Below are 22355 nucleotides of genomic sequence, written 5' to 3'. Positions count from 1 at the left end.
CTATTCTGGGAGCCCCCTTTACTTTTGCATCTGCCTTGGATTAGTATGGTAGGTTTCTGGTAATTTTTCAAGTCCTGAGACTGGTCTAGTCATATCAATAGAACTTCACATACTCTTAACTTGTTAATTTCTGAAGAAATTTACAAATGCACTCAACTTTAAGCACCTGAGCAGTCTCACTGCTTTGAATAAAACTATTAATGTGATAAATATAAGCACATGCATAAATGTTTGCAGAATTGGGGTCTAAATTAGGATGCTGTAAAGTTCCAAGAACACACCCTAAGTGTATGCACTATTTTATAAAAATTAGACTTCAGTTATTTTCAATTATAAAAATAGTGTGATGTGATTAAGAATAAAAATACTACAAAACATAAGGCAGAAGATAATGTTGCTATTAGACTTCAATTTTAACAGCATCATAATTTCTAGCTGTTTGTGTCAAAAAAATGGAGCCTGTTCTGTTTATGCATATACTGAATTATGAAAACTATAAAACCTGACAGGTATGACAGTACTCATGGACCAAATCTGCTAAGCACAACTGTTTTAGAAATGGCTTTATTTTGATTTTTCCTGTACAGGGTTGGTGTGGATGGAAGGGCCCAGACTTTTGGAGCAAGGATGCTTATTACAACCTCTGCCTACCTCAGCGACCAAAAACCATTTAAATTCCAATTGCAAAAAATCATGTTAATCCAGAATTTAAGACTTGATATAGACAGAGCTGGCTTATTTAAAATAAAATGCATAAGCTTTAGAAAACTTACTTATTTTCAATTTAAATGGTATTTTGTCAGTCAAAAGTAGTTGAAATAAAAATGCTAGTTGAATTCTTTACACAGCAATTTAAGTATAAAATGTCTTTTTAAATAAAAACATCATCAAAAATGGAAGAATAAATCAGATTCAACTGCATTCTTGTATAGACAAGTTTAATTAAAGGAGTTTCTCAATTGCCAAAATTAAGATAAAGGTAATCTAATATTTGTAATGTCTCTTGCTTTCTGAAGGCTCCTGAAGTGCTTTACAAATTTAGGGGCTGGTCCTTTAACATTTACTCATGTAAGCAGCTCTTGCTCATAAAAGCAAAGATGGCTCATTAGTAAGATGTGCAGAATTAAATGTGACTTTAAACTGACCTAAACTATCCTTAGAGCGCCAATAGACCCCTCTCTGTAGTGAAGTGTGGTAACTGTTTGACAGCAGCCAGTAATATCACACAACGACGTGATAGGCAGGGAATGCCACTTAACAAAATGTTAATCTCCTATAGCACTTTGGATGGAAGGAGCCAGAGAGAAACACTGTATGTGCTAAGTATCAACTTTGTTTTGCTATTTACCAGAGAAGAAACTGCCCTATTATACATAGTCTACAATTGAACACACACACACACACACACACACACACACCCCTCTGTGTGAATACCAAGTATTCTAGAAAAATGTCTTCTTCAAGAAGCAAAAGTAACCAAGATTTCCTCCTCCTCAGAAGGAAACAGCAGAACATCAAATATTGGGCTGCTTAGTTCATAGACCAATAATGTTGTTTTTTGCAGATTTCAGATTCTTCACAGGGTTACAGATTTTCCCACTTGCAGTCTAAGATGTGATATCTGTTCAAACAAAAGAGCTTACTTTACAAAATAGAAGTATACATCTGGATTTATCAAAACACTTGGCTATAGTATAGGATGGCTGTTTAATGCATCCCTCTCTCTTTCTACCTAAAACCTAGGTAGTTGTATTTAAATTTTTTAAAATGTTGTTTTGTGCATTTAATTGAATTTGAAATTTCCATCCAAGTAGAGATTAATTTTTTCCTTGTGATTTGTGTCAATCTAGTAAGAAGTTAAGATTTATGCTTGATTAAATGAATATGTATAAATATAGCACACTCTCCTGGTTTGCAAAAAGACTATATTTACTTGCAAATCAACATGTTTTAAGGGGTTACCAATAAGAATAAACCTTTAACTAAAAATAATTAAAAGCTATTATTTAATTCAAGCTTACCTTCATGTTGATTTTCTAATGATTAAAATCAGTGATTTAAATAGCTTTGATTTAAATCCATCCACCCTGACCCAATGCACAAAAGTAATTTGGCCTTTTATTGGAACACACATGTGTCGTGGCAGCATGTTCTTCTATGCAACATTAATATTCTGACTGAATAGCAGCCTTACCACATAGGTATATGTGGATGCATTGAAGGGCCGTGCCTCACCACCACTACTACATATCTACTGACAAATTCAGGTAATGTATTTAAATACTGAGTCTGAGATTTTGGTTTAAAAATATTCTGATATGTATTAAACCAGTCCTGGCTAAGCGTTTAATTTGTAAACTATCATAAACTACATACCATCTGATCTCCTCCTCTTTCTGTTTGTTGGTCCCATAATTCCATATGCTCGTTTCTGTCCAGCTAAAGCCTCTCTTGGCAAACCACAATTGTCCTTAAGTGAGCAGCTAGATTGTTCTCTTAGCTTCATATTTTGAGTATGTTTAACAGTTGTGAGGAACTTGGCACACTCCAGAAATCCAAAAGCCCATGCAAGATCTTCTGCTGTTTGTCCATCATTATTGCACAAACTGTAACACAAAAGTTAACACACAGCTAATTTCAAATCGTCACTATGTAAGATGAGGCAGTCATCGTAATTCTTCAGTAATACATCTTTATTTCAAGTGCAAAAATATTTGCAGCAGAGAAATAAGCTATCAAAAAATCAAGACTAAAGAAATTGTCCCAAGTATAAGATGTAAGAACAGTATAACCAATAGATGAAATGGAAAGCTCCTCCAACCAGGGAGCTATGACCAGTAAGCTCCTCTTAGCTGCTATGGTAAAGAAGTTTTTCTCTAAGCCAAAAGTGAAAGACAATGGTATAGTTGTACAGTACGTGGACTATCATGATAAATACTTGTAATGGCTGCACCATATTTTTACACTTATTAAAAATATGCACATTGCATTCCAACTACCACAATATAGTTTGAACAGGAAACAAAGTTTTGTATTAGCATACATTTCATGTTCATATATGTTAAGATTATAGCAGAATAAGTTACATGAATAACTTCTTGGAGGGCTAATATTTGAATTAGTTAAATGTAGTTTTTGACTTACTCTATTCTGGCATCACTGGCAACGAGTAGAGCAAGACACTCCAAGCTCCCAACTTTAGCTGCCTTATGAATAGGAGCTTCTCCATGGCAATCCTAAAAACATAAAATAGAATTTCACCCTTAGTATATCATAATCACTTAATAAGGTGGCAGGGAGAGATTAACCAGTTTGAGCACCATCACAACTCTATATGACACAATCTTGATGCAAGTCAGAAAGGTGGGTCAGAAAGTATATTTCCAGTTAAATACAAACAGCAGCTGCTATTAAGTATTTTTAGAATATTCTTTATTCATATAACAAGCTGCTGCCAGATTATGTGCAAAATCTGTTGCAAAACCTTTATCTCCTAGAACAGCCTTTCTACAAAATGTGTACTCAGAGCTAGTTGGGAATTTTTCAATATCAGAAAATGCCAATTCATCAAAACCAAAACTGTTCACAAAACAGGTTTGGATTTGACAAATTTCAAAGTTTAGAAACTAACAAAATATTTTTGTTTGACACTTTCAAAATGAAAATTCTTGTTTTTCCAATTCAACATGACTTTCCCTGTAGAAATTTAAGCTAATTAAACTAAAAAAAAAAAAAGTTTTAAATGGTCAAATCAAAGTGAAATGTTTTAAAGTTATCAAAACACTGACCTGATCTGAAAACAAATTTGGTCTGTGAAAACTTGAGATTGACTTTTCATTATGAGCTGAGAGAGGGGAAAAAAAATTGAACACTTGAAAATATTTGAGGGATGTGAAAACAGTTTCTGACCCACCTCCGCTACATATCCACACCCACTAATCAACACAATAGTGTCTCATCCACCTCTGCTACATATCCACATTCATTCACTAATCAATGCAGCAGGATCTGCCAGCAAAACACAGAGTTAGGAGGTAATGGCACCCATTCATAGAGAAGTGCAGAGATACAAGCAAATCACAAACATTATCTGCTATTGAGATAAGTGTGAGTCCATAACAGACCTTGATATATATTGGAAGAAGATAATGTGAACATTCCCAAGACCCTGACAGGATAAAGGGGATACTAAAGTTCTCTACCATGTGCAAAATCAGGAGACAAAGTTTCAGATTTGACAGGGGTCCTATATATCTACAAAACAATCTGAACACACACTAACCAGAATGAATTTTAAAGTACATTTTACATGAGGAAGAGTCTATTTTGAAAGTGTTTACAACTGATTATTGATTGAGGACTGGGGAAGAGATGTTTATTACATGAAAACAGGTGTCCTTTGTATGAAATTGTATAGATGAGATGCAACAAATAACCACAGGCAAACAGTCTGTATATCTCATCAAATCTGTGACAACTGAAGATTTACATAAACAATATACCTTTCATACAAATAACATGCTTCATTGGAATAAGGCAGTCCAAAAGAAACAAAAAGGCATTACTTGTACCTGTTGGTTGAGATTAGCGCCTGTTTGCAGTTGCCAGAGTAGAAAAAAAGCTTGTCCTCCACAAGCAGCCAAGTGCGCTGGGGACTGACCAAAGGCATCTGCGGGTGCATTCACCCCAGTCCCCGCCTCAAGCAGGAGGCTCAAGCCGTCAGACTACAGGGGGGGAAAACAAGTGTTTTAAAAATACATTTAGCTTCACGTTATTCTTAGACCTAAAAGATAAATTATACAGTAGCAGAAAAATCTGAAGGTATCCCCGACCTTCCCCTTCACAGAGAACCAAGAGATCATCTAATGTTTATGCCCCTTTATCATAGGCTTTTCAACTTGAAAGAACCAGGCTATTAGCTTTGTTGGAACGCAAACCACCAAATCGAGAGAGAAACTGGCAAAATCCTGCCGACATCAGTGGGATTTGGGTTTAGACAATAGTGGTAAAACTACATTTCAAACAACTCAACACCAGGACTTCTAACAATGCACGGAAAAACGCTACAAACTCCTCAGCCTCACCTCTGAGCTGCAATCCAGCATCATCCACATTGTCTCTTTTCGGCTGAGGACTACTTACTCCCTGTGTTCTGGGACGGCTGCTGCGGTGGGGCGAATGGAGGAGAAGTCCAGCACGCCCGTCCCCGATTCTGTCTAGTGCATGTAGCGCGTCAGACACCGTGCAAGCGCTAAAAAGGAACCTCCGTGCTGAACTCCCCTCCCACTCTGCTGGGAACCGGCTCCTGCACGTACACAAACAGGAGCACATGCAGTTCAACCCGCCTTCTTGTGCGGTGATTGGCTCCTTCTGATGCTTTCTCCAGCAGTCCTGGGCGGGCTCTCCTAGCATGTGTTTCAGTGTACAGCGCAAAGGAGGGCGGGGCAGCCCAGGGCTTGTGGCAGGTGGGGCGGCCATGGAGCATAGTGCAGCTAGGCACGTATCACACACATTCACACACGCAGACCCACACCCCTTCGCTTTCTGCTGCAGCCGCAGGAGAGGAAGGAAGAAAAACAATTCCTCTAGACTAATTATTGGTCTCTCTATGAAGCTATAGATAGCTAGACATATGCTTCTTCATGCACGTATGCGGGAGCGTGAAACAAAGCCTCCCCGTGAGAAGGATTCTTTCAAAACTCCTGCTGTCACACTCATCCAGAAGTGAATGGTTTAAGCAAGACCCACACTTCTCTTATCTGCTGTGGTTTATCCCAATTCACTTATTTTGAAAACGTGTGTGTGTGAGTTTAGAGCTTGCAAATGGAATAGGTGCATAACTAGCTACAGCTGTGCAAGCTGGCCCATGCTGACCTGCCAATGCATCTCAACTCCGATGTGGAGAGACCACCTCTCCAGATCTGAATTAGGGGAAAACTGATATGATCCATCATTTTCAACCAACAGAAGCCAGGCTATTAACAAGATCATCTTCTATCTCCCAATTCAAGGACTGCCTCTAGGAAGAAGCTAGTAGTTGTCTATGGGCCCAGTCTGTCATTGGACTCTGTTGATATTGCCAACAATTATGGCAAAGTTATTACCAACCTGAGCTGGGTTTGTACTGGTGACTTATGGAAAGGACTGTGTTCCAATCCTTAATTGCAAATTCATTTCTATTAAAAATAAATCTAGCAAAAATAGAACTTTTATTTTCAGATCCTCAGTTACTAAGCTGTTAGGTAAAAAGCAAGTCCTTACTCACCTCTCCAGCACCCGAGTTCGTGCGGAGTTGGTATGGGCTCACAATCTGTCAGAGACCAGACACCAATTCATTGATCAACGGGCTCACACTATCCTTAGCTTAAAAGGCTTCAGAGTAATGTGGCAAGTTTATTAGGGGTGAGCATCAATATTTATACACAGAAGTAAACAAAGTGATTAACAGATCATAATGGTCATGCATAATCAATCAAGATTCTACAGGATAAAACAGGTTAAAATGTAGATTCAAAAAGACAAAAGGGGAGATGGCTACTTAAGGGGAGGGGGGTGTCATGAGTAGTTCGCAGGTCAGAGCTTTGATTAAAAGTTCAGACAGAGACATCAAGTCTGGGTTAAGTTTAAGCTCATCAAAAGTTCAGACTCAACAAAGCCATTGAGGTTCAGATGTTGTCACAAGCCACACAGACAAAATCAAATTATATATAGACCTGTATCCATTGAAATAGAATAGCTACAACCTATTCAGAAATAGTTGCTATCAAGCACAATTGCTTGACAACCATTTTCAAACATGGAGGTAGTTAGCATTCTCTGAGCAATTCCAGTGTCTGTGGTGGACAGGGTTTTGTTGTTTTAAACCAATCATACTTCAAGAAACCATGGTATAGGCCTCCCCAGTCATAGGCCTATTTTAGCACAGTTTTGTAACGCAGACATGTCAAAATGTTTAGTATGGACAAAATACTTGTTAGGTTCATGTTTCAAAGTAACTTCCTGTCTTGTCTACACTATTAAATCAACTGTGGCAGGAGATTGAATTACATGTCAGTTTCCCTTCAGGGGACTGAACTAGAGGACCTCTCAAGTCCTTTCCAGTCCTATGATTCTAAGGTATTTAAAATAAAGTCTTACAGTACAGACTGAACTGAACTCTGTTTTAACCATGTCTCCAATTTGTAATATAGCCTGGAACTTTTCCTGCTTTAAAACTTTAAAATGAATTCTGTTTCCTTAGCAAGCTTTTTTTGACTCCATGACACATGCATTCTTGTTTGTTATGGAAGTTATTCCTGACTACTGGCATAATTAAAAAAATATATATCACTGTATCATTTGTTTTGGAAAAACAAAACTGAATGGACATGGTAAATAGATTTAGAAAGAAAAAGTGAAATTTGATCCCTACGAACCTTAACAATGTTCCTTTAAGAGAAGTTTAGTTTTACAAGACCAATGCATTTATTTTTAATATATCATCTCTCTCATCCTCCCTTTCCTACTTAGAAAATTAAAGCACATATTGAAATAAACAGAAGGTATGCAAAATAGGTGGAATATATATAACAAGCTGCAGAGCTCCAGATACACATGTAATATACCAAGTTAGTGCATGTACTTCAATGTGTGAGCATTTTTGCTTCTCTCATTTCAGACTGAAATAAACACATCTGTGCAATTACTATATTCAGTCTTTTATTCCCACACACAAAACCAAGCAAATTCCATCCAAAAAACACTTTGGATTTCAAATGCACAGGTACCTGAAAAATCAAAATTATGGTTTCCACAGCAATCATAACTACACTGCAGATGTATAATTCACTTCTGGATATAAGGCTAAATAGGGCCTGGATCACCCCACATTTTAAGGCCCCCAATACATCTGCATTGCTCTACAGGTTCTGGCTTCAAGCCAAACCTCACCCAAAATATCTCACCCTCCCAGACTGGCCACCTGCACAACAGATTGTCTCTTATCTTCCTCCTACCTACAAATTCTTGATCTTCCTGCCAAGCCCAGCCCACCCCAGTAGGCACCAGGTTTGCATCAGTCAGCTGTACTCCTCCCAGTCACTGATCGTAAAACATGGATACCAAGGTTCTATCTTAATCCACTCCTACATAAAGTCTAGCACTATATACAATAATACAAAATGCCTCCCAATTACAAGCCCAAGTTACAGTGGCTGTGGAAACTTACTTTTTAAAAATTCTTATGCATTGACAATTTCAACTATAATACTGTATTAACATATTTTGCATATGTATAAAGAAATGAGACTGAGCATAAAAAATAGCATAAGACATGTGCAGTTTTATATTATACCCACACACATACCTTCAGCTACCCAAGAAGTGTAGGAATCCAGTATAACTGACTTTCCTGAAGTGGGTCGTTGCTTTTGCAGAATGTTCTTTATATTCCATTTATCAAATGAAATAATTTAAAAAATGTCTTTAATGTGATATATTAAAAAACTCCTCTTTAACAAAATCTTAAATTTTCAAAGTATGTTTAGACATATTGGACCATATTCTTCCTTGGAGTAACTCTAACAAAATTAATGGAGGTGAATTTTTACGAGTCTGTTGGAGCCTAAAATCGGTTGGAGCTACTGAAGAAAACAAAAATTTAGCCCTCAGCTTTAGCCAGATATATCTGAAAGCTTTCCTCTTATATTTCTACTGGTAGCTGCTTCCTCCATTGCTATGGAAACAGATTGCACTGCCAAAAATGGAATGAGGAGCTTTCAAACATCACTTGAAAAAAGAGGACAAAATGGGAGTTTTGAAACTGTGATTATTTTAAAAGCACCTGTAACACTGTCTGGAATGGTTCACGACTGTGAATCCCAACCACAGGACAGACTGTCAAAAGCAGGGCAGACACCCCAAACTGGGTGAATATTCTATAATTAGATTTCACCAGTAACAAAAGGGAACTCCTAGATCACTATAGCAGTCTTACCATTGAGTCACTTATACCAAAAATCACAAAATATTCAGGTTGCTCTCATGCCCCAGAGGCCAGTCACTTACCCCAGATTAATTTGTACCTTAGATCTCACATCAAAGACAATGCTGATAGCCAATCCTATAATAAACTAAATAAGGATTTATTAACTAGGAAAAAGAAATGAGAGAGTTATGTACAGTTTAAAGCAGGCAACATATATGCACAAATGAGTTCAGTCTATGGTTCCAAAAGGTAACAGAGATATAATAATCTGTCAGAACTGAATCTCTTTTAGGGCTAATCCCAGGTTGACCCTGGGGATCTCTGCTTTTGTTTCTAGTGTCGGCCCTTGTCAGAGTTCAAACAGCAAAGAGATGAAAAATCTTCTCGTTCACTATTTTTATTTGCTTCTTCCAGCATTTAAACCAATGGGATGAGGCCTTCTTACTCCATGGGTGGATGAGCAATTAACAAAGCTTTTGTCCTACAATGGCCCACTTAATTTTGATAGCCCTCCTGGATGGGTGGGGGCGGAGCCACTCTTTCCATCTTAAGGGCTTGTCTACACTGGCACTTTACAGCACTGCAACTTTCTTGCTCAGGGGTGTGAAAAAACACCCCACTGAGCGCTGCAAGTTTCAGCGCTGTAAAGTGCCAGTGTAGACAGTGCTCCCAGCACTGGTAGCTACGCCACTCGTGAAGGTGGGTTTTTTAGAGAGAGCCCAGCGCTGTACCACGACTACATGAGCCACATTAAAGCGCTGCCATTACAAAGTTCGCCCCTGGGCTTCAGATGTAATTTTCCCCCAATCATACTTTCAAAGCTTGCAGTTTTTAATCACTGGAAAAATATATTATAAAAAAAAAAACCAGAGGGAAAACATCTTAAAACAATTTTCCCACCATTTTTATCTCTGCCTTTTCATAGGAGTAATGACCCAATGACTTGGCTAGAATATTTAAATACACTGCAAATAAGTATTTACATATGCAGTTACACTGGTTACCAGTATCGTTGGAATCTCTGTCAGACAATTTAATACCTCCTTTTATAATGCTCGTTTTATAAATAGTATCTACATACAGTAAGGACTATAAATCAACAAAGAGATTCAGGTGACATCATAAACAAAGAGCAAACCTTGACTCATTTGTCAGTGTTACCAAAACCTCAAGATACAATGGAGCTTTAGTTCCACAAAGTGAATGGATTTATTTAGAAACAGAACATCAAGCTACCAAGAGACCTTCTCAATGATCCAATACATTGGGCTGCTTACCTCTGAGATAGCAAATAAATAACTTAGTGTGTCTAAAGGTCAGTTAGGCAAGCCTAGGAAGGAGAATACCAAACTCTTGATGCTCCACAGGTCACACAGGTTTTTTCTACACTGCAATGTAAGTCCAGGCTTAGTGGTACTCGAGTAAGCTGACCCGTGTTAGAGAACTCTGGGCTTGAGCATCTACGTTGATTCTTAACTCTACATTAAGAGACTTTTCTAACCCAGGCTCAAATCTGGGGCCGTCATGCACACTGCAGCATGCTGACCTGAGTCAAACCAACCATATTCCAGAGCCCCTAGCACCCTCCCAAAATGTGGTTGCTCTAGCTCTTTGACTGTGAGGCACTGCACGAAAAAAAGCTTTACTGCCCACCCTCGATGTTACGGGAAGTTTGAATGGCCTGCTAAGCAATCATTTTGGTCTGTGTGCTCCCAGAGAAGCACCTTTTGAATAACTTCTCTTGCTTGTGCTTTCACTGCTGTGTCATGAAATGGGCAGAGCTTCCGTGAGGTGCTAGTGGACATTTTGGTGGCATTTTCTGTCCTATCAAAGGTGGATTTCATGATGGAGGAAGAGGAGGAGTAGGCAGAGGAGGAAGAGTATTGTGGCATGGAGACTTGCACTGGCAGATGCTGCTCGGTACAATGATCATAGCTGCTGATGCCCCCTACATAGATCAGCACTTCTGGCACAGGACCACAAGCACAGACTGGTGAGATCAAACTGTCATGCAAATGGCTAGCAACGGGATGACTAGCAGTGGGTCTAGAACTTTTGCATGAAGAAAGACACATTTCTGGATCTTTGTGAGTAGCTTACCCTAACTCTCCAGTGTAAAGACACACACTTGAGGGCACCCTTGCCTGTCCACAAGCAGGCTGCTGTAACCGTCTGGAAACTGGCCACCTCAGACTTCTGTTGTCAACCAGTTTGGTGTAGGAAAGTCAACTGTGGGTAAAGTGACAGACAAGGTTTTTGAAGCTATCAGGTGTGTGGTTTACCCTAAGGTGGCAGGCATTAAAGATATTCCTGAGGTAACTGCTGGCTTTGAGAGAATGAGGTTTCCTAACTGCACCAGTGCCATTGATGGGACTCGTGTGTCCACAGTTTGCCCTCCTCTAAGAGAACATGAGTAAGGTAAGTTGCTCTAAACCGATGGGAGAGAGCTATCCTATAGGCTTAATAACTTCATCTCCACAAGAGGCGGTAGCTATATTGCCGGGAGAGCTAGTACTGTCTACACTGGTGCTTAGGTCGGTATAATGGCATCGCTCAGGGATGTGGAACTCCATGTGGTGGGAAGGGGGTGTCGGAGAAAAACTGAGTTCTCACTTTTTGTTTGGGTACAGCAAGTCAGATGCTTTATTAACTCTCACAATTGTGCAGAGGGAGAGAGCTAAGCAGGTCTCCCTCTCTGGTACCTAATTACAGCAAGCATTTATACCTTTCATTACAGAAATAATGAGGGACAGCTGCATTTTGTTATACATAGGCCATCTTGATATCTTAATTCCTTACTTGTTTTGACTCTTGCCAACATACAATATTTTCTATACCTTATCTACACAAGGTCTTCTACACCTTATCTATACAAGGTCACAATAACTTCTCACACAGTTCTTTCTCACCCGCCTCACACAATCCTCGCTTCTACAAATCTCGCGTTATCAGGGTTACAGTTAGCCTGACTCTTGCTAACTAACTGTCATGCATTGCAGTTCCTTTCTGTCAGTTCTTTCTCTGCTTCCACAACGGCAAGGGAGGGGGACACCAAGACTCAGGGATACAATCCGCCATTAGCAGATACACACCGGTAGCTGGGCCTTCTCATAATTGTTGCATTGGTCCTTACAGTAGAAAACCCTCCCATTATTGTAGTAATAAACTTTGAAACTTACCGGGCTCAGGGATGGCTTCTGTCTTCTCTGGATTTGCTGCAGGCTTGGCAGTGGGGTGTTCCTTGGGGGTGGGAGCATCAAACAGTTCCTCTGAGTATGTACCCAGAATTTGGTGTTGATCCTGTCCCACAGCCTGCTCTGGACTAGTTTAATAAACAGTCACTTCATGCTCCTCACTTGGAGCCTGCTGAGGGGTCGCATCAGTTCCCTTGCTGGATTCAGGGGACAGAAGGCACCATCCTGGCTGACCACAGTTAGCTCTATGCTGGGCGCAGTGCCCAGCACCTGGTTAAACCCCTCATAAATCAGGCATGAAGTTGCTGAATTGCCTGAGGTGTGGTTCTGGTTTCTGTTCTTCTTGTACTTACTCTTGAGCCATTTAATCTGCTCCCTGCACCAGTAGCGTAGCTGGGGAGAGCGGGGGAGCAGCCGCTCCCCCACCGAGCACAAGTGGCGCCTTTTTAATTTTTACTCACCCGGGAGTGGGGAAAAAAGACGCCACCCGCTGCGGCACTTTTACTGACTGGGTGGCGCTCCAGGTCTTCAGCGGCACTTCAGTGGTGGGACCTTCACTCGCTTCGGGTGTCTTCGGCGGCACTGAAGCTTCATCACCAAAATGCCGCCGAAGACCTGTGGAGTGAAGGTCCCGCCGCCGAGGTGCCGCTGAAGACCCAGAGCACCGCCCCGTCAGTAAAAGCGCCGCAGCGGGTGGCACCTTTTTTTTTTGCTCCCCCTCTTCCCTCCACCTGGCTACGCCACTGCCCTGCACTGGTCACCACTCTGGAAAATTTTAAAGGCTACCAGCTTTTTAGCTATCTGCTGGTACATGTGGTCATTCTGGTATTTTTGCTATAGTCCACAGTTTTACTGGCCTTGCAACAGAAATTCACCAAAATCTGGCTGTGCTCCCGTGACCAAGAGGCGGTATGCTTGTTCTGTTTGGTCTCCACTGAAAATGCAGGCGGCTCTTCAATGGTGTTTTTGCAGCTCAGTGATTAGGAGACAATGGAAGGGTTAATGGCAACTCACTGAGCTGCTGCTGTATGCCAAGGGGAAGTGGCTTCCATTTTCAATTGACTAGACTAGAGATTTTGGGGATAGAGAGGACTAAGGAAGTAGGCGCATAGGATTGTGGGACATAGGCGCTGACTTCTGCTGGCGCCGGTGGGTGCTCGACCCCTCTCTGCCCCTGGCCCTGCCCCGACTCCACCCCCTCCCTGCCCCTATTCCAACCCCTTCCCCAAATCCCCGCCCCGGCCCCGTCTCCGCCCCTGAGTGCGCCACGTTCCTGCTCCTCTCCATCCCTTCCAGAGCTTATTACGCCGCGAAACAGCTGTTTTGCGGTGGCAAGCGCTGGGAGGTAGGTGGAGAAGCAGGGACGCGGTGCGCTCAGGGGAGGAGGCAGAGGTGGAGGTGAGGTGAGGCGGGGAGGGGAGCTTGGCTGCCGGTGGGTGCAGAGTACCCACTAATTTTTCCCCGTGTGTGCTCCAGTCCCAGAGCACCCACAGAGTCGGCACCTATGTTCTGGAATACTTCTGGCAGACTCCTAGGACGCAAGTCAAGCGGGGCTGTATCTACACTGCAAAGCAATAGGGTTCATACCTGAGTCATGGCTTGACTTGGGCTCTGACCCTCCATTCCCACAGGCTCCTGGGACCAAGGGCCCTGGGTTAGCATGATTTATTGTGTGTAGATGGAAGGGGAAGTAAGCTTGAGGCTGAGTGTGAACCTAGGTTTATATTGCAATGCAAACATATCCATACAGCTGCTCTCATCTTTAATACAGACAGGGTGCTGGAACTAGGGGAGCGGCAGCACCCCCTGGCTTGAAGTAGTAATAACAACCAAATACATGGTTTCTGCTTTCAGCATCCCCACTAGAAAAAATGTTCCAAGGCCCCTGAATATAGAAGTGGAATAGGAACATAATCTGCAAAGATGACAATTTAGCATGAAACCTACAATATAGCCAATAGGTCACTGCATCGCTGGCAACTGTAACTGGACAGAGGACTCACTATGTCAGCACTACCAGACCATCCATAGCAGCTCTGTGAACAAAGACCACAGTGCCTCTTAACCTTTTTCTTTACAACCTTGGGTATTTGTTAAGCAGCTAAACCCATTTTCACTTTCTCCCATAAGGAGAGAACTTTTCTCATCCCCCAGGCCCTCTCCTTGCTTCCCGCTACCTGCATTGTTTGGTTATCAGTCAACTTTTTAATACATAAAATTAAAATCTCTACTGCTTAGCGATGCAATACCATTCACTACATCCACTGACACCTGGGTGGGCTCTCCACCCTTTCCTTCCCTACGGATCAGGCCCCACAAGGTAAGGTGTGGCTGTGCATCACATCAACATTCCTCCCATCCAGCCTCCCACCCACATGTGATCTGCCGCATGCACTGGCAACCAGCCAACCCCCTAGCACCCTTCTGGGGAGAGACTCTGGGCAGGGGCCCCTCAGCTCGGCCCAGCTGGGGGGCTCTGCCTGGTAGTCTGTGCTGCTCCCCTCAGATCGGCAGAGGGCCCCTCCCCCCCAGCAGGGGCCCTGTCTGTCCGTCCTGTCAGGTGGGCTGAATCTGGTGAGTCACTCTCCCCCCGTGAACCCTGGTTTGGGGCGAGCGCAGGGCAGAGCCGCGAGGGGGCGGGGTCCGACCCTCCCCGCCCCCGGAGCGTTGTCACTGGCGTGCTCACGCCAGGCTCCAGCCCGTCCAGCAGCCCCCCACGCTGGCAGCTCAGCACCACCAGGGGGCGCGCGGGGGCGTCCGGCGGCTGCGAGGCGCACGGAGCTCGCGGCCACCCGGGGCGATAATCGTTACCTGGCAACGGGAAGCGGCCGGAGTCACTGGGAGGCGCGAGGGGAGCCGGGCGGGCGGCGGCTGGGATGGGCCCCCGCGGCGGACATAGTGAGTCACACACGGGCAGCCGCGCGCGACACCCCGCAGGCTCCGAGACGGGCCCCGCCTGGGGGTGCCGGGCTCCGAGGGGCCCTAGCGCGCAGCGCGGTCCTCGGCCGCGGGACAGCCTGGCACCTTCCCTGCGGTGCCGGGACGTGCAGGGGGCGGCTCTGCAGGCGGCGCAGCGAGCCGGGGGAGCGGGAGGGGGCAGTTTGTCGCCCCGCCGGGGGCAGCGTTACCGGTGGTGCCCGTTTTATGTTGCAGGGGAGGCGGCGCAGCTGCTGGGGGCGAGATGAAGCTGAGCAGCGAAGCGCTGCCCCGGAGGCGCAGCTCCGAGCCTGTCCTGCAGACCATCTCCAGGACCTTCAGCGACTCCGAGCTGAACAAGCAGCAAGGGGCGGAGATAGGTAAAGACCCGCACCCCCCATTCGTGCTGGGAGCTGCTGCTCCAGTCAGTGCCCCGCGGCCGCTGCTTTCTTTGCACTAGCGCCCTAGCCCAGCAGATGCCCAGGCGCCACTCAGTGGCAGCGTGTTTACCAGGGTCCAGCCAGCCCACAGCTGGGCACAAAGGTCTGGGAGACAGGACTCCTGGAGTCCGATCCTCAGTCTCCCAGTGACTTGCTGGTGGATCTTACCCAAGGTCTACACTAGAGCTCTATATCGGGATAACTATGCCACTTCAGAGTGTGAAAAATCCACCCCGTAGCAACATAGTTATACCGACCTTCCGCCTCCCTCCCTTGTAGACAGCACTATGTTAATAGAAGCGCTTCTCCCGTGGACATAGCTACCACCTCATGTGGCTTGTCTACACTATAAAATTGTCAGCTTAAATTAGGTCAACCTACAGCCAATGCAGTAATTAAATTGGCTGTTCATGTCCACGCCATCCTCCTGCCAGTGGAGCGCGTCCTCACCAGGAGTGCTTGCACTGACTTAAATAGGACATTGTGGGGGGCTGACATCCTGAGCTATCAGCCAGGTGCAGGGTTGACTGCCAGAGCCCCGCCACCCTGGGATGATTGCTGAAGCTGACAGCTCCGGAGTGGCGGGGCTCCAGCAGCAGTGGTGTAGCTAGCATGGGACATTTGGGTGGGCCCCGACTTCGGGTGGTGGCAATGATGGGAGAGGGGAGGCAGAAAGGATCGGGGGGCCTGCCTCCAACCACCCTCTCCAATCCAGCCGGCCTTGCGGGGGGCGATGGATACTCTGGCCAGGGTCCCACAGAGCCCCGTGCATGCACCTAGCTCTGGGAGGAGACGCCGCTCTCCAGTGTGCACGGCTTCCAGCACCAGTCCCCGTTGCACCCCCCCACGCCAGGCCCATCTCCCCGAGGCAGCAGGCCTACATTTTTTGATGATCGCCACTGCTGGGCAGGCCAGCCAGCCAGCCTCCTCCAGCTGCAACGTGTGCACGGTGCTCGTCAGGCACCCCTCTGCTGTGCCGCTGCTGTCCCCCCTTCCCCACTCCAGTCAGGCTGGATATGTGCGAGGCGTCCTCCAGGTCTAGGTGGGGCTCGTGCTGGGGCCGGAGCAGAGCCAGGGCTGGTGGGGCGGTGGGCCTGGATGCTAAGCGGGTGGGCCGAAGCTACCCATAGCTACACCCCTGTCCAGCGGTCAGCGCCAAGGCTGCAGGGCTGACAGTTAAGGCTGTCAAAGGCAGGAACGGGTGATGTAAGCAACAGTATCTATCTACACAGACATTGCATTGACTTAATTACATCCTCCTAAGCACTACGCCTCTTGTGGAGGTGGAGTTATTAGGTTGGTGTAGTGGGCGACTTACATTGGCGGGAGCAACATTGTAGTGTAGATGCTTACAGAGTTAGGTCAACATAAGCTGCCTTACGTCGACCTAACTCTGTAGGGTAGACCAGGTTCTGGGGATTTGGATTAACTAAATTGATGGGAGAAGCTCTCCCGTTGGTGTAGTAGCATCTTCACTAAAGCATCAAGTGGCTCAGATCCTTGATTAACCTTGATTTCATCACCTACAGTGTTGAGGAACATGAGACTTTATTGTCGATAGAGATTAATGTTGACCAGATTAATGTTGACTGACGTGAAACAGAAATCAGTGGTAATATTCACTAAAGCACAAAGTCAACCTCTGTATAGTACAGTGGTCTCCAACTTTTTACGCCCAAGATCCCTTTTTGAATTTAAGGGCAACCCAGGATCTACCCCACCCCTTCCCCGAGGTCCTGCCCCTTCCCCAAAGTCCCGCCCCACTCACTCCATCCCCCCCTCTCTCCGTCGCTCGCTCTCCCCCACCCTCACTCACTTCCACCAGGCTGGGGCAGGGGTTCGGGAGGGGGTGTGGGCTCTGGGCTGGAGCCAAGGGGTTCGCAGTGTGGGAGGAGGCTCTGAGCTGAGCCTGGGGCAGGGGGTTGGGATGCAGGAGGGGGTGATGGATGCAAGCTCTGGGAGGGTGTTTGGGTGCAGGAGGGAGTATGGGGTGCAAATTCTGGGACGGTGTTTGGGTGCTGGCGGGGATGTGGGGGGCTGGCTCTGGGAGGGGGATCAGGGCTGGAGCAGGGGGTTGGGGTGCAGGAGGAGGTATGGAGTGCTGGCTCCGGGAGGGGGCTCAGGGCTGGGGTGCAGCCTCCTGCTGGGCAGCACTTACCATGGACAGCTCCCGGGTGGCGGCACAGTGAGGCTGAGGCAAGCTCCCTGCCTGCCCTGGCCCCACGCCGCTCCCGGAAGGGGCCAATGTGCCTCTGCAGCCCCTGGAAGGTCGGGGGGCACGTGGCTCTGCATGCTGCCTAGGGTGACCAGATGTCCCGATTTTATAGGGCCAGTCCCGATTTCTGGGGCTTTTTCTTATATAGGCACTTATCACCCACCCCGTCCCGATTTTTCACACTTGCTATCTGATCACCCTAATGCTGCCCCTCTCTCAAAGCTCCCATTGGCCACACTTCCCCATTCCCGGCTAATGGGAGCTGCGGGGGCAGTGATTGCAGGCAGGAGCAGCACGCAGAGACCCCTGTCCCTCCCCACAGGGCTGCAGGGGCATGCTGGCTGCTTCTGGGAGTGGTGTGTGGCCCCAGCAGGCAGGGAGCCTACCTTAGCAGCAGCCCTGCTGCACCGCCGTAGATTGCGCTCAACTGGGAGAATCCCCAAGATCGACCAGTCGATAGTGATCGACGAGTTGGTGACCACTGATATAATACATACAAATACATGACATTAAAGGAACATTATGTAGGTTGCAAAGTCAAGCACTCAAAAGTTAGGAAATGCCAGTTTATGGTTTCCTGCATAACCTTTCTTGTACTCCTTGTGTGTCTATTCCAGTGGTGGGCAACCTGCAGCCCCCCGGGCCACACGCAGCCTGCCAGCAGATTACCCTCAACCCCTCAATCTGGAGTGGAGAGTTTCAGCCTTCATTTGAAAAAAAAAAATGTATAGACCTCATGATTGCAGGGAAAAGCGTGGTAACTTGAATTGAGTATTGCCTTAAGGATCAGAACCAATATATCAAATAAAAAGAACACAAAGTGTATTGCTTTTTAAAGTCTCATGATTTTTAAGCCAATCTCATAAACTTAAGCAGGCCCGACAGTTCTTGAAGACTTTTAGCTTGGCAATGTTGGGGTGAGTTTGTTCCCCCATTTTACTTTAAATGCTTGCAGAAAATATGAAGGTTCTGGAAATAGTTAAATGGGGCAGAATATTCAAGGGGAATAGAGCCATTTTTTCATTGTCCGAGCTTCCTATTTCTTTTTTTTCCCCTCGCTTTTCCTGCTCCAGTTTGATGTGGTCCCTCTTCTTCCCATTTTTAAGCACGTTAACTTAGCTCCTCTTTTTCCCTTTGCTAGTTGTATTGTTCTTGCTGCCTCTCATTCTTTGTTGTTCCCTTCCTGTTCTCTGATTCTACTGATTCTTCCATTTTCTGTTAAGTCAGAAATAGAGATTTCACCATTATAATTAGTAAAGTGAAATGTAATTGATTAAAAGTTCAGCTTGTTCACAAAATGTTACTATGATCAGAAAAAAATCTCACTCAGTTGGAAAAAAAATCCTAAAAGGCACTAATAAGAGTATTGTGGCTGAGATTTTATTAATAAAAATATTTTTTGCACTTGTATAGCCCTTTTCACCTGACAAATTCAAAATGCTTTTTAAGTGCAGTCTCAAAATAATCCTGGTGTTATCATCACTCCCATATTAGACATAGACTTCACAGAAATGAAATGACTTACCCAAGGTCATATAGCAAGTCAGTGGCAAACCTGGGGAAGAATTTTCAAAAGCAGCTAAGTAACTTAATTGCCAAAGGCAGGGCCGGCTCTAGGCACCAGCGTTCCAAGCATGTGCTTGGGGCGGCACTTTTCAAGGGGTGGCATTTTGGCCCTTTGGGGGCAGCCCTTTTCAAGGGGCGGCACTCCGGCTTTTTTTTTTTTTTTTGCTTGGGGTGGCAAAAAACCTGGAGCCGGCCCTGGCCAAAGGATCAGATTTTCAAAGGTATTTAGGCTCATGAAGATACAGATAGGCCCCTAATGTGATTTCCTAAAGTGCCCAAGCAGGTGGACACTTAATTCCTGTTGATTTAAATAGGACTTAAGTGAGTAACTTGTTAGACCCTTAAAAGCCCACAAGGTGCATATCCGTATGTTTAAGCATATAAATACCTTTGAAAATCTGGCCCTTGAGTCTCATTTTCAAAGTGACTTTGGCTCAGATCCTCAGTGATACTTAGGCATTGCAACACTTAGCCCCCTACGCTGTGTCCCAGGAGAATTTTCAGCCTTGAGCTAGGCACCCCATAAAATATATTGAGAGAGTCCCCTAAGGAAGCAATTTTCAAAAGCCAGCCAGCTGAGTGGGGAGTCAGGTAAGTTAGCCAGGAGAGAAATGCTGAGAAGGGGGCATAGGCAAGTATGCAGCTGACCTGGTACACCTGGCTGGTGGGCCACTTCCCTCTGCTTGGGTTACCCAGCTGCAGACTTTCTCCTGGAGTTAGGCATCTAAATCAGGTCAGCCACTTAGGTAGCCCATGCCCTAGCACAGTGTTTCCCAAACTTGGGACGCCGCTTGTGTAGGGAAAGCCCCTGGCGGGCCGGGCCGGTTTGTTTACCTGCCGCGTCCGCAGGTCCGGCCGATCGCGGCTCCCACTGGCCGCGGTTCGCTGCTCCAGGCCAATGGGGGCTGTGGGAAGCGGCGCGGGCCGAGGGACATACTGGCCGTCGCTTCTAGCAGCTCCCATTGGCCTGCAGCGGCGAACCGCGGCCAGTGGGAGCCGCGATCGGCCGGACCTGCGGACGCGGCAGGTAAACAAACCGGCCCGGCCCGCCAGGGGCTTTCCCTAAACAAGCGGCGTCCCAAGTTTGGGAAACACTGCCCTAGCGTATGAAACAATGTCTCTCCTTCCTGTAAGGCCCAGCTCCTGCAAGTCATTGTAAATAGGTGGACCGTTGTGCCTGTGTGAAGCCCATGCACCAGATTGCAAGATCGGGGCTTAAAGTAATATTCCCTGATTTGGCTGCCAGTTTTGAAAGGAGTTTTCATCATCTTTAAATCCGTTGATATTTTCAGTTGTTTAGCTTAGATCTTAAACTGTTCTAAACATTAGCAATTCACGTTTCCAGTGTGGATAATCTTTGTATAAGGGAACTGTTATTTGTATTCTGGTTTTCCACCAACTGAGATCAGGTTTTCATCATACAAATACATATAACATTTTTATGGCAAAGTAAACTGTTTCATAAAGGTTTAATTATCTTTATTGTAGATTTTTTCCTCCAGTATAAAACACTGATCTGTTTTAGCTGAGTCTATGGAGCATGCAACAAAAAGGGAACATCTTAATGATGTCTGTCAGGGTAAAAAAAGAACTATTACAACTTCAGTGTAATAGTGTACTTACAATATTATTCTGTTTCTTGTGATTAGACAAATATATATCTGTTTTTAGCAGGGAACTATAGCCATACCGCTTTGTTTGCAAGGGCAGAGGAGCTGTTGGCGAAGAGGATCATAGATGGAGATCCTCTGGCATATTTTCTACAAGGGCAGCTGTACTTTGAAGAGGTTGTACTTTACTATTTACTTTTTAGAACATTTTATAAAACTGACACTTTTCAGTACAATTTCCACATGGAAAAAGAGGTAATACTAGAAAATGTTACAAAAGAAGATACATACAAAGTGAAATAAGTAAAAAATAAAAAAATCCGAATCAAACAAGAATTATGGAGCAACTGTGGGAAGCATGATTCCCTGAGAAAGAATGAGACCCAGAGAGGCAGGGTAGGAGAAGGATAAAATTACAGATACATTATTATTTCAAATATTCTCAAATTTGAGAAATTGGGTTTAGTGCTTCTGACTGTAGTCATTGCCAGAAGTCCTGCTGACTGCATAGAGAGCAGAATTATTGGGGCCATTCCTGTACTCACTGAAGTGAGTGGCAAAACACTTATTGACTTCAGTGGGAGTAAGATTGGACCCATCTAGTGGAATATTAGACTGTTCCTTGGCTAACTGGAGCTTAGATATCCATGTTGTATATTGAAGTGTAGTCTTAACCAGATCTTCATATCTAGACACATGCTAATACTCACATCTTTGAGGTGGTCTCTGCATAATGTCATTGACTGCTCTGGCACCTCTTGCTGCTGCAAAATTCAGAAATCTCTTTTAAAGCTATGCCTGTTGAGAGACATGCAAGTGCTGTTTTGTAACACTCTGTTCAGTGTAAGGTTATATAAAGGGATATGGCTCTGCATTCTCAGTTCCTCTCTTTCTATGGTCAATCGAAGAGTGGAGGATGGTTTCTGTCTCTGTACCTGCAGCCTGCTTCCTGCTTCCAATTGGGGTGGGATTATAAAGGGACTTAGGTGTTGCAATGCTGAGCATCCTGGCACCTAGAAAAATCATAGGAGCAACACTGTGATTTTAAAAGTCAAGTTAGGTGCCTAAGCTCCCTATACAATGAAGGGGGAAGAGATGGGCACCTTAGAATGCAATCCACAAAAAACAGCATGCTAGGTGGGAAGCCACCTAAACGAAGCAGTGGGAGATGCCAATGAGAGGAGTGGGTGCTTAGTCCCCCTCTTGGAGAGTGGCACCCAAGTCCAGGCTATAAGGAAGCACCTATCTCTGCTTAGCAGTCCATGAATGGAAACCAGCTCCTGGAGTCAGGCAGTTTAGGTATCTAAGGTGTTTCTTGTGGGAATGAGTTAGGCCAATACTTCCCAAACTTGTTCCGCTGATTGTGCAGGGAAAGCCCCTGGTGGCCCGGGCCGGTTTGTTTACCTGCCGCGTCCGCAGGTTCGGCCAATCGCGGCTCCCAGTGGCCGC

General features: G+C 45.1%; 3 protein-coding genes across 6 annotated transcripts in view; 2 read left to right on the top strand and 1 right to left on the bottom strand.

Annotated features, from left to right (window-relative positions):
• Positions 1–2383, top strand: part of UFSP2 (UFM1 specific peptidase 2) — a 30562-nt gene extending 28179 nt beyond the window's left edge. For all 4 annotated transcript variants that reach the window (XM_026647906.1, XM_026647905.2, XM_026647904.2 and 1 more), the window contains one exon: positions 588–2383. In XM_026647906.1, the coding sequence (XP_026503691.1) occupies positions 588–674 (87 nt within the window). In that variant the 3' untranslated portion in view covers positions 675–2383. The remainder of the gene's footprint in view (positions 1–587) is intronic.
• Positions 1531–5249, bottom strand: ANKRD37 (ankyrin repeat domain 37). Its single transcript, XM_024219231.2, has 5 exons — positions 5085–5249; positions 4572–4724; positions 3145–3236; positions 2377–2606; positions 1531–1621 (listed from the first exon to the last, which is right to left on the bottom strand). Exons 1-5 carry the CDS (start codon positions 5112–5114, stop codon positions 1608–1610), a joined length of 519 nt encoding a protein of 172 aa, XP_024074999.1. The 5' UTR covers positions 5115–5249; the 3' UTR covers positions 1531–1607.
• A 9714-nt stretch (positions 5250–14963) lies between these two features.
• The window catches only part of LRP2BP (LRP2 binding protein), a 27193-nt gene continuing 19801 nt past the window's right edge, over positions 14964–22355 (top strand). Inside the window, exons 1-3 of the mRNA XM_026648154.1 lie at positions 14964–15057; positions 15313–15455; positions 20971–21083. Of these exons, the coding sequence (XP_026503939.1) occupies positions 15341–15455; positions 20971–21083 (228 nt within the window). The 5' untranslated portion in view covers positions 14964–15057; positions 15313–15340. The remainder of the gene's footprint in view (positions 15058–15312; positions 15456–20970; positions 21084–22355) is intronic.

This window comes from Terrapene carolina, unplaced genomic scaffold (genome assembly GCF_002925995.2).
Source record: "Terrapene carolina triunguis isolate 2854851 unplaced genomic scaffold, T_m_triunguis-2.0 Scaffold66, whole genome shotgun sequence".
NCBI lineage: Eukaryota > Metazoa > Chordata > Testudines > Emydidae > Terrapene > Terrapene triunguis.
The sequence above is the reverse complement of the archived record's forward strand: the minus strand, read 5'-3'. Positions and strand labels throughout refer to the sequence as shown.

What these genes read in the sequence shown, in the direction of transcription:
- ANKRD37 (XM_024219231.2), bottom strand. Translation starts at nt 5,114, where the DNA reads ATGTGGATGATGCTGGATTGCAGCTCAGAG. An exon ending in TGCTGGATTGCAGCTCAGAG is followed by an intron (nt 4,725 to 5,084) that starts GTGAGGCTGAGG and finishes CCCCCCCTGTAG; the next exon opens with TCTGACGGCTTGAGCCTCCT. An exon ending in GCGCTAATCTCAACCAACAG is followed by an intron (nt 3,237 to 4,571) that starts GTACAAGTAATG and finishes TTATGTTTTTAG; the next exon opens with GATTGCCATGGAGAAGCTCC.